The following is a 12,225-nucleotide window of genomic DNA, read 5'->3' on the forward strand; positions in this document are numbered from 1 at the left end:
AATAGCCTGGTACAATGTTAGTGTACTACAATGTTTCTGTATGCAGCCAGCTCCTCGCAGCAGCTTCCACAGTTGCTGTGCAGTCTGGAGCCTGGTAAATGTCAGCAGATGGAATTTTAAATTTTTAAAATTTGTTGTTCGTTCTGAGCATCCTTGTATGTGATTCCTGTAGGAACTGGTATTTGACAGGGCTGTGGGAGTTGTGTGGAATATCCTGTGAATCTGAACTAGCTGGAAAAAAACGCCAACTGTCCTCCCTAATTTTACTTGTGTTGCAGGGGAAGATCTCATGGGAGTGTACAGTGAGGATGAATACTGCATTAGGCATTGCCTACGAGCGCTTTGCAGTCTGGATGTATTAATGTGGGTGGCTATGGCAGTGTTATTTTAGCTGCAGTCTCTTTAATATATATGGAATAGGCGTGTTGCATTCACTCTCTCTGTGACTTTATATTTTCATTTCTTCTACATACTCGGTGTCCAGACTACACCAGTTTTCTACATAGTCCTTTCATGGTTTTGTCGTGTTGGAAAAATTGTAGACATCTCGGATGTTTCAGCTGCAGGACTTTTACCAGCCTGAAACATCTGTGGTTCAACAAATATTTCTCGTCTTGCTGTAAGAGAAACACTTTCGTTTGTGATTTTTAGGAATATGGTCCTGTTCTAGTGTGCCAAAGAAGCAGCATGTTTCTGGAGAAGTATTTCTTGTCTGGAGGCCTGTTAAGTTAGAGAATGGGCACCCAAGTGTGCATGTTAGTGTCTCAAACCAATTCAGGTGTGAAATAAAACTGAGATGTTGCTAAAGTCCATAATTCATGTAAAGCCATAAGGAGATGGTTAATAACTAAGTCAGGTAAACCTTAGTCATCTGTGGGCCTTACTGAAAGCAAATGAAAGCATTTACACCTTTATTAGTGCGGTAAGTATAAGAACGCAATAGTATATAGCAAGCAAAATCTGCCGGACTCTTTTGAGGCCTGATCCTAGAAATGTTAAGTTTTATAGTACCAGCTGTAATTATTTTCCCTGTTGTGAATGTTTTCAGGATCAAGTTCCACGTTTTAGGAGTATTGAAAGTTGGTAAACACCAGTGCATCTTGACCAAATTCTGTCCCGTGTTATGCTGTGTATTCTTATTAACTTTTGTAGGATTTCATAGAAAAAATAGTTTTTCTTTACTCCTCATTTTGAATAGAAAATGCTGCTTTAGCTCATCTTTTTCTTCTCTCTTTTCTTAGATTGAAGTTGAATAGCAAAAGAAATCAGCTAGTCCGAGAACTGGAAGAAACAACACGATTAGTTGCCATGTTGCACACTCAGCTGAAAAGGTATGTAACCTTTTACAGAAGTTATAGGTGCTTTAACTGCACATGGTGTAACTGCCTTTCTCTGCTAACAGTTTCATCTCCCAGCTGAGAGGTCTAAAAGGCCTTTCAGTTGTAGTAGTGGCCTAAGACCCCTGTGTGGTCAGTGGAAAGAGAAGCCTCGAGGATTATACGTCCCACTCAGTTCAGATGGGTGCTTTAGAGTGGGATAAATAACCTTGTGGTGGTGCCTTTGTGACAACAGGAGTTTCTGCAATCCCTTCTATTTTGGACTATGAATAGCTGAGATTTTTTTAGTAATGTTTGAATTACTGAAGTTTTACATTAATAAAGTATGTTAAAGTCAGCTTAATGCTCACACAGCGAGTGAAGTGAATCTTATCAATGCAACTACACATAATATATGAGTGTCATGGTAGTATTTCTCTAAATTAAGTCCAAGCGTGCTGTTGCTTGAAATGTAGACGATGTATTGAGATTTCCCTGAATCTGTTGTGGTATCTGCAAGTATTTCTGCAGTCACGACGTGGTCTGGTTGTTCAGGCTGTAGTTTTGGAAGAGCATAGAATTACTGTTTCCAGACAAATACATGACTGCAAGGCAGTAAGGCCAAATCATCATTAGCTAAAACTATGTTTTTGTCTTTTTGATTAGGAAGAGAGTTTGGTGGGGTTTTTGTTTGGTTGAGGTTTTTCCTATCAGTGTGTACTGAATTTACTCTGTTTGTAGCTTCTGCTCCACTTGGATTCTGTTTCATTTTGTGAAGATGACACCGAAAAGACTGGAAAGAAATCATAGTGCAAGACTGACATGTAAATAAGCCACCATGGAGAATAGCTATCTGTGATGCTCTTATGCAGTGGAAGTGCATCATATTTTCATTTCATCTAGCTGATTAGGGATCTTTTGAGGTGACCAAGAAGCATGTGAAACTAATTTCTTCCTAACTATGTACCCAGTGTTCTTGGCATGCTCCTTCATAATAATAAGCATTTGTTATTAACCCCATAATGCAAAATGTCTGGCATTCAAAGGTAGGCACAAAATGAAGTTCAACCCAGTTTGTTGATAGGGAAAAGATTAATTAAAACCCCCTCCCTCTTGATAGTGAAATACCCTGAAAAGCTGTAAATTTATTAGTTCTCACCCGATCTATATATACTGCCAAAATGCAAAAACATTTATTGTGTTTCAGTTACGTTTCACCCAAAAGCTTTTTTTGAACAAATGTGGTGCAGTGCACATCTGTCATACAAATGCAGAAGACATTTTGTGCCAAAATTGTACTAAATTCTGCATACTTGCCTTTTTCGCATAAGGTCACGGGCATAATTATACAAATGCAGCTTCTAGCTTTTACCCCATAAATAATAAATAAGGGATTATTAGGATTATTAACATCCTCGCTGTTTTTCAGCGGGGCAACTTAAGCCACTTATACATATGCAGAAATTTTTCAATAGCTAATCCATATCTGAAGTGAGGGTTAAGGATCTTTAAACAGTCAGTAACGAGCAAGGTATGTAATATCTGGAGCAGGAGTGTTGGTTTAAATGGAATTTCTAGGGATGGTATCTGTTGTAGTCGGCACTGGAGGATTTGTTGGGTCTTCTGAGCAGAAAACTGTGCTGTGGTGTCTGGGCTTTCTCATCTGAACAGGCTTCTATTCAGCACCTGCTTAAAATTAATTTTGCTGTCAGTTATGTTCTGAAACTAGATCTCTAGGGATAAATAATTTGTGTGAACTGATTTCACAGCCCAGTCCCAACTCTTCCCCTTGCTCTCCTGGCACTGGATTCCATGTAGCTGTCTTTCACATAGGTAAATCCTGCCAGTTTTCTGGTAACTGCTGGCTGTTGGGATCTCTGAGGGCCAGCTCCAGGCAGCTGTGATACTGCCTTTTGGCTGGGGATCCAAGATTGAGGCAAATTGAAGAAAATTTCCATACAGACAGTTGGTTGCAATAACTTCATCTTCTTGCGTGGGCCTTGTTGGTTTTTGTGGTCTGCTTTAGAGATTAATGGGAACTACAGATTTTTTTTTTTCCAGACAGATGTGGGAGAACACTGTCGCTAATTTTAATTGATTTGAAACTATTCGTTAGAGTTGTTTGGGGTAAACAAGGACTCTTATGAGGTTGATATGGTGAGTAGAAAAAAGTGTATGAACTATATTTTTATTTAAAAGTAACCCAGCTTTTCCACTGGGTAGGCTACAAGTCTGGATTGGTGTGGGGACTAATGCATATGGCCTGAGCTAACAAAACAATGTACCACGTGGGCTTAGAGATTTGATGACATTGCGGTGTTTCCCTGAGAAACCAGGAGATACAGTATAATGGTTTTCTGACTTGTTTCCTTCAGTCTCTCCACCAGCATGCTTTCCCTCTCCTCGAGCAGCAGCCCTGGTTCTCTTGCATCTAGCAGAGGGTCTCTTGCCACCTCCAGCCAGGACTCGTCCACCTCAGCCAGTTTCACAGATCTCTATTATGAGCACCTGGAGCAGTTGGAGCAGTTGGACTCGGACTATCAAAACAAGCTTGACTTGCTCTTAGAAGGAGCCACTGGATTTAGACCGTCGGGCTGTATCACCACTATTCATGAAAATGAAGTAGCGAAAACTCACAAAGCAGATACCACCAGTCGCATACAGGCTCTGAGATCATTGTCTGGTACTCCAAAATCCATGACATCGCTATCTCCAAGGTCATCTCTCTCTTCTCCATCTCCACCTTGCTCTCCACTGGTGATAGACCCACTCCTAACTGGTGATGCCTTTTCAAGCCATATGGATTTTGATGATGCAGAGATAAGTACAAATCTCTCGGAACTCACCCTGAACACCGGGAGTGGCAACTGTAGACTGGAAGAGCCTAGAGCAGGAGATAAACATCTAGGTCAAGGTATGGTAACAAACTATTTGCATGCACATGCATGCGTTTATTTTCAATGTAGTTTATAAAGCACTGAGAAGCAAGTATTTCAAAAGCTGTCAGTCAACTTGATATCTTCGTGTTGAGAAGTGTATTCAACTGTGTGTTCTACCTTGCTTGGAAGAAAGGGTTGGTATATTAATTTGTATACAAAAAATACCGCTGATCTGGTGAGTCTTACGGAAGACTACCTACGTGTGTTTTTAGTGTGCCTATACGCACAAATACACAAATTACAAGGATTTAATGTGCAAGTATAAATGGTTGTGGTGGGATGCACTTAACTATTCAGAATGTTGTCTAGTGTTTTGGGTCTGAAATTGGGAGGCATGTAATGCCATATTGACACTAATATTTTGGCCAAGCTTTTGAAGAAGACCTGGAAAGGCTTTTAGTTTAATAGTTAATAAATGATAATAAAAATCCTTCCCCGCCACCTCAGCATACGTAACTTCTTGCTCTGCTTCCCAGTAAATCAGTGGCAATGAATTTATTAACCTCAGCTGAGCAGACATGTCAAGGCTGCACTTGAATTTCTGCTGTGTTGAGGGGGATGGTCTCTTAGCAACAAAAACATATTTAGATTGTAAGCCTGATAAAATAATACATTTAGAGATTGTGGATGTTCTCATACATGCATATGGCTTGCTGGTGGGTGGGAAGGGTTCATCCCTTTCTAGAATGATGGCTGGGCTGAAGTGGATGGAAAGCAGTAGGCAGCCATCAGGGCTCTCGTGCTAGGGCCTGTCAGAAGCCCTCACAACTGTAGTTGGGTTAAATCCAGTGGAGACGAGTGAAATGACTGGATTTGTAACTGCAGTGAAGAAGAGTTTTAAAGGCAATGTAAACTTGCAAGCTCTCATCATATGAACCAGCAGTGCAGTTTGTTCCTGTTTTTCATAGGATTATGTGAATAAAGGGAACTAGCACCACATTATCACTGCCTTCTGCATTAGGAAGGCTGATGCTATTTAAAATACAATAAAAGACGTGTGCGGTTCTTCCCCTTTGAGCTACCATTTTCCTACAAGCAAAAGGTATTACGCATTTGAGTAGGAAACAGTAATTATTCTTATTAGAACTGGGTGCTGATTAGTTTTAACCTTTTTAGCTCTTCAAGATTTGTCAGGGCTGTTAAAGTGAAAGCTCAGGTGTTAAGCAGATTAAGTGATTATTGCTGTTAGCCAGTCAGCAGACAAAATAATCACCATAAGTAGTTTATTTCAGGGCAATAACGAGATGAGATTTTACTCCTCAGGCATTTTGGAGAGGGGTTCAGTGTAGCACCCAAAACATGGTGGCTGGATCTGGGGTGGTCGGTACTTGGCCACGTGGGCAAAGCATGCTCACGTGTTCCTGTAAGTAGAGCTGAATAGTATATATCTGAGGGATTTGCTTTTTGTTTCTGTTAGAACAGAACCCCTGCTACCTTTAAAGCTAAAATAGGTTTCCTCTCTCACCTGAGTGATACTCAGAGATGTAGGTCAAACTAATAGCAAAAGCTGGAATCTGGCAGAGTCTGGCATTCTCTGAAGAAACAGCATGGATGTGAGGGACAGTGCATGACGTGGCTCTTCAGGGCCTTGTCATGGTGTGTCCAGGAGAGCCTATGGAAGGGGAAATGGCTGGAAGTGAAGAACAAAATTAAATTCTTGATATGAGTGGAAAAAAAGGTGGAAAAAACCACAGGAAGTGCTATCTGCCTGCTTGGAAATAAAGAGGAGAGTTGAGTCATTTCTGAAGTCTTCCATAAACTTTTTTTTTGTGATACCTGTTTAGAGACTTAAAATAGAAAATCTAAATTTTGTGTTAGCCACGTGAAAAAGTTACAGGTTCAGTGTGTGTGTAAGACTTACAGAGCTAAGCTTCCAAGTCCTTTGCAAAAAAGGTAAGGAAAAGGATGGCTGCATGATGAATCCTTTTCAGGAAACCTGTTCATCTTTATTTGGGTTTACGCTTTAGCATTTTGCTGCACAAAGAGATACCCACTTCATTGCTGGGTTTTGTGCGCCCTCTTTATTCGTTCCCCTTGGCCGCAAGGTGCTTGGGTGAAGTGATCAAAAATGAAGACTTTCTGGGTTGAAATGACTAAATGGCATTGGCAATTGAAGGAGAAAAAGAGGAAACGATTTTCATATTAAAACCATGGAACGAGGGGTACAAAGCAGCACTACAGAAAGAGGAGACATAGTGTTGACTTGCCTGCATACCTCCAGCATAGCCCAGGGTAAGCAGAGTGCAGCAGGAGGGAGGAGGGATTAAACTGTGAATGCCAGTATTAAATGGATCCATTTGTTTCAGTTAATGACTGACACATCATGTTACAGATGCTAACTTTTATTCATGTGGTTTGGCCTACAGGCAAAAGGTCTGGACATTTATTTTTGTCCTACAGTTCCATGGGAATACCAAGATGAAAAATACCATTCAGTGGTATTGTCAAAAAATACATGGATAAATGGGCCCAAATTGCACACGTGCACTCAATATATTGGTGTTACCTGTAGCACCCTCTACTGTTGATTTTAGAACAAGTCCTTATATTATTCTATAACCCAATGTTAAGCATGCAGACTTTTTGCGGCAATGTTTTTTTCAAAGCTGGTTTTAATTCTTTAGTTGGCTATGTGAGACTGGGGGGGGGGACAACAAAAAAACAAACAAACAAAAAAAAACACAACAAATGAAACTTGCTTTGTAATAAAGAAAACATGGGTTGGAAACCATATATTGGTATGGGGGCATGTGCTTTCCTAAGGTTCCAGGAAAGAGGGACCACTTCTGAAAGATGAAAGCCCCTTGGAGAGGAGTGTGTTGCTGCGCTTTGGCTATGGGGTTATGGCTGCTCCCAGTGTGACAGCCCAGCACCTCCTCACCCTCGGAGCAGGAGCACCAAAGGGGGAGAGCCAAGGGCTGGGTACATCCCAGCCCTCAGCAGCCACCTTGGCAAACAGAGTTCTCCAGACTCGCAGCTGAAGCATATCTCTGCAGAAATGGGATGGCTCGAGGGAAAAGGTGCAGAATTTGCAGAAGTTTCCCTGATTTGCAGCATAAGAAATTGAAGTGAGATAACACCTCTCTGCAAAACTCCTTGCTTCAACTTCCTTGGTTTCTCTTCCCTGTCTCCTTCTCCCTGCATTCCTGCATATGGCTGCTACTTTAAATCCTATAATCTCTCTTGCTTTCCACATTTCGCTGGTTAACCTGGTCTGTCTGGACCTATCTTCTGTCCTGTGTACACTAACTTTTTGGGTTTAGGGGTAGGTGGGTCATGGGTTTTTTGCTGTTCCACCTCCTCAAAGCTAAACTTGGTGTAAGTTCTCCAGGTGGGATATACTTCTAAGCATAATCCATACTTGGCCAGAGCTTGGTCAGTAGCATTTGCCCAGCCGGTACTCTTTGGGTAGCTAGGAAGGCCTACTGCCTGCTTAAGGGTGACTTGTAGTAGGAGCTCTTTTAATGGTTCGTATTTATAACTTCACTAGGATTCAGAAGTTCTGCTTCTTCTGCACGTTGCCCATCTTCTCATGGGTACCTCCCTGCCTTTCCAGTGCTTTGAAAGCCTCTCCTCGTGTTGCCTGCGAGGACCTGCGCCCATGGAGGGGCTGGGGTTAGCCAGTTGTCACGCACTCAGCACAACCGGCGTGTAACCTCAGCCTGTGGGTACGCCACTGCAGGACCCAAGTAATAAAGGGCATTGAGTGTGCAACAAAGCACTGCTGTCACCTCCACCACATAGGCTGTTCCTCTGGTTGTCCAGGAGCTTTTTTTTCTCCAGGGCAGTTCCAGGGCACGTTCCTGAAGCACTAACTTTGTGGTGGCTGTTGAGCACAGCCCACCCTAATTGTGTCCTCTCTGTCTTCAGAAACGCGCTGTTACTTAACAATACTATGTGGGGAAAAAATTGCAATTTGGGGGCAGGATAAGAAAAAAAGCTGCTCCTGATCGTTTTCATTAACACTTGTTTTTGATTTTCCTCTGTGCTTCTCTGATAGGTATAAATACAGCTGGAGGGACGGCACTGAAGGTGGCGTGTGTGTCAGCTGCAGTGTCTGATGAATCTGTTGCTGGAGATAGCGGGGTATATGAGGCGTCTGTACAAAGGTAGACATCAGATCTCTCTCTAGGAAGAAGCCAATGATTCAGCTTTGCACACAGGAGTCAGCTGGAATAATGCTGGTTATGATCTTTTTTGTAATTTGGCGGCCAAAGTTCTCAATCTCAGAATTCTTAATACTTCTGAAAAAATTATGAGCAGTCTGAATTTAGCCCATGCTTCCCATAATATAAGTAGCTGAAAGCAAGCTCACGGAGAACTGTTTGAACAGTTGGTCTGTTCATGAAGGTGCTGGTAAGCTGTGACTGCTGCCTCAATGGGGGTGGCAGAGCCATCTGGCAGGTGTGAAGTTCCCCTCCTGTCAGTCAGCTGTGCTGGTGTCAATGACAGCCCTCAGTCAACAGGAGAGGACTTTGGGATGTTTAAGGCAGGCAGCAGAAGCACCTTGAACTGCCTCATGGATGTCTGCGCTGCGATGCAGTTCCCGAGTGCTTGGATCCAGCACGTGATTTCTGCAGGACTTCTCCCCCTATGTGCAGAGCTTAGAGCCGGAGCTGAGCATCACTGCTCTCGCTGGGTTTCTGGGCCTCCCTTACTGCTTGCTAAAGCTATCTGGGGTGGTTTGACAAAAAGTTCACTGGAAGGTACTGATCTTATTGGTACCTGGCTTGGCTGCATCTAATCCAGGTTTTCCTACTGTTTTTATTGGTGTTGAGATGAATTATGGGGTCATTTGCTGCAAGACGTGACTGTGGAGGTGAAAAATTGTTCATCTCATATTCCCCCATTCATTCATTTGTTCATTGTCTTCATTAATTCTCTAGATAAATGAGTCATTTTTTACGTTTACAGCACCATTCACTTTGACAAGAATGTGCAATGCTTTCTGTAAGGTAGCCCTCATGTGTTCAAGCCAGGCAGTCAGACAGTGGGGTGTCTTAAGGCCCCTGTGTCCCCTCAAGGGGACAGGGAGCCCTGTGGAGAGGGGAGGAGGGATAATGGGTAATGATTACAGAAGGCATCCCATGCACACTTGCACATCTGATGATTAGGGTTCCTTGGGTTGTTGACTTACCAACCTTTGTAATGCCTACAGTATCATTTTGATGCCTATAATAAATGGCGAAGGTAGGATGAGCAATATGTTTGTCCTCTGTAGCTGAACTATAATGAAATACAAGAGTACTAATTAATACGGGAAATACCTAGAAGAATGCTAATCCTGTTTTAATGTGCTACAGCATAGCCTCTGAGTCAATTAGACAATGCATGTAGTTTTGGGGACTTTCAGTGCATAAAGCTTTGGAGGAGGAGTACATTGGGAGGAAAATGATGCAGGTAGGTGTGTCCTGGTTTGAGGATTTTGTAGTGGATTTTGGCCTAAACCACGACATAGGTGTTTCGAGGAGAACCAGTCAGTGTACTCTGTCACTTTTAATGTGCTTAGGGAAGTTTGATTTCTTAAAGAAACAAAGGAATAACTTAAATCAAATCAAACTTGAGAATTTTTGCTGTCATGATGCAGAACAGGATTGCAGTTGTTAAGTCTTATTTCTGTTGCTGAGCAGTCAGCTGTCTTTACTAAAATCCAGTCAAGGGAACCCTTTAAAAATCCCCCAGTGCTTTATTTTTGCACAGTCTTTTGTGTGGCTTTTTTTTTTGGCAGTGAAGGGGAAAGGCATATGACTTTCTGCTGATAAGCACTGTAATACATACCTCTAAGGATGATTGCGCTTACTTCTTAAATGGGCTTTCTTTTAGCTGCTAATTTTACAAAATCCATATACCCAACCCCTGAATGGAAGGGAAAAGATCTTGTATCACCTAAATGCTAGCACTTCAATAACAGGGAAATCTAGTCCTTAATTGTCTTTGATTTTTTTCAGGCCATGTCTGTCAGAAGTGATGGTGTTTGACAGTGATGATACAGAAGCAGTTGGGACAGCTAAAGTGCAAATTGCAATGAGGTAAGCACTACACATTTTTATTGGATTTTCCTTCAAATGGAAACAATGGTATATGGGATTTAAAAGATAGTGCCTTCTGTTTTCTTATCCTGTTTATGCTGTTCTATTAGAATTACGCTCAACTATGGGAGGTCTCAACTCTAGGAGGTCCTTGGCCCAGTTATCCTCTTTCATCTCAGTGGAAATCAATTGGTCACAGTGTGATATGAGGGTGCAAACCAGCAATGGGAGTGCTGACAGTGCTGGGCTGGAGAAAGCCTTTTGCTGGCTTGCGGTCTCCATTAGTGTGCAGCTTGTGGGGGAAAAAACTGCTGAGAGTAAATGGCAGTCATAATCATTGGCCACACCTGAATCCCACAAGCAGGGGGTAAGGCAGGGACAGAGCCATCTTCCTTAAATGACTTACTGGAAGATTATTTATGATTGGAGGAAAAATAAGTAGCACAAAACTCTCTTGTCAGGGGCATCAATGGTAAAAGAATGGCTACCCATAACATCTTCACTGTTGTCCTTCCGGTATTTCTACTTGTAACTTTTTTGTGTTACAGTCATTATATGAAGTCTTTCAAAAGGTTTTCCTTACAATACAGCAATTTAACTAGACCCCAGGAAGAGCAACATGTGTTAGGTCAAATCTATAGACCCTTGTGTATGAATTCCGAAGTTCTGGATGTTCTGGACGGTTCTAAATTCCAGATGTTCTGGTAGCCAAACTTCATGTAATATGAAACCGGTTTTGTTTTAAACTATAGGCAAGCCAGGGTCCCATATAGTTTTATCTTGTTTGTAAATTTTTTATGTTGCTTGTGTTAATGAAACAAGTGGAATACTCACTCATTCATGGAGTCCAAGGCAGACTTCTCTAATAATAATGCTTTTCTGTATCTTTCCAATGCAGATATGATGACAAGAATAAACAATTTGCGATACTGGTCACCCAGCTGAGTAATGTTCCAGCACTGCTGTTACAACAAGATCAAAAAGTGTAAGTGGGTGAAATAAAAAAGCTTGAAGTATTTGTGTGAGATTCCAGTGGGAATTAAGCAGATGTTGGATTTGGGGTTTTCACACTTTCTGAAATGCATCTATACTTAGTTACGTGAACCTAAAAGCCTACAAACTGAAATAAGATGCAATTTTTTTCTCAAAGGTCTGTATTAGCTTGGAAAATACTTGCCTGGAATTAGCACTAGCCAGCAAGGTTCTTAACTGTAGCAGTGCCCAGAGCAACTGCATCGAGTGGAGAGGGGGGTGTTTGTTCTGCCACGGCGCTCATCTTCAGACACCTGCACAGATACATGGGTAGGGAAATGTACAGCTTCTACTAGCCTCGTTCTAGGCGCAAGTTCTTTAAATTCAGCTGTGTGCTGAATAAGCTGATAAAAGTTTGATTCATTTTTGTGTAGCTGTTTCTACCTACAAGAGAGTCTGTTAGCAGTGTGACAAGTTGCACGGACGTAAACAACCATGTAAAACATAATCCCATGATGTTCGATTACAAGACTCAGAAGGATGAAGTCTACGGCAGCTCATGCCACTTCATGTCTCTGATGTTGTGATGAGATGTTCCTTTTTTCTCACTTGACTGATATTCCAAAGAATAGGATAGGACAGTAATGTCCACAGTGCTTAGGATGAATTTCACTTACAGATTTATGGAGCTGTTGTGATGGAGGGGACTGCAAACCTGTTCAGTAGTACTGATTGCGACGCTTTTTTCAATAGGAGCATTCGCGTGGCTGTCCTGCCCTGTTCAGAAAGCACAAGCTGCTTGTTTCGCACAAGACCAGTGGAAGCTTCAGACAATCTTGTGTACAATGAAGTATTTTGTGTTTCTATCTCTTACCCGGCTTTACGCCAGAAGACTTTAAGAGTTGATGTTTGCACTGTAGATAAGTCTCACCTTGAAGAATGTTTGGTTAGTATTTATGTCTATTTTAA

General features: G+C 41.9%; 1 protein-coding gene across 1 annotated transcript in view; it reads left to right on the forward strand.

Annotated features, from left to right (window-relative positions):
• WWC1 (WW and C2 domain containing 1) overlaps positions 1-12,225 on the forward strand; it is a 74,413-nt gene that overhangs the window by 52,879 nt on the left and 9,309 nt on the right. Inside the window, exons 10-15 of the mRNA XM_082490087.1 lie at positions 1,242-1,331; positions 3,692-4,230; positions 8,256-8,364; positions 10,204-10,284; positions 11,183-11,269; positions 12,010-12,202. Of these exons, the coding sequence (XP_082346213.1) occupies positions 1,242-1,331; positions 3,692-4,230; positions 8,256-8,364; positions 10,204-10,284; positions 11,183-11,269; positions 12,010-12,202 (1,099 nt within the window). The remainder of the gene's footprint in view (positions 1-1,241; positions 1,332-3,691; positions 4,231-8,255; positions 8,365-10,203; positions 10,285-11,182; positions 11,270-12,009; positions 12,203-12,225) is intronic.

The sequence above is a fragment of the Vanellus vanellus genome (assembly GCF_965231255.1).
Source record: "Vanellus vanellus genome assembly, chromosome: 13".
Taxonomy (NCBI): Eukaryota; Metazoa; Chordata; class Aves; order Charadriiformes; family Charadriidae; genus Vanellus; species Vanellus vanellus.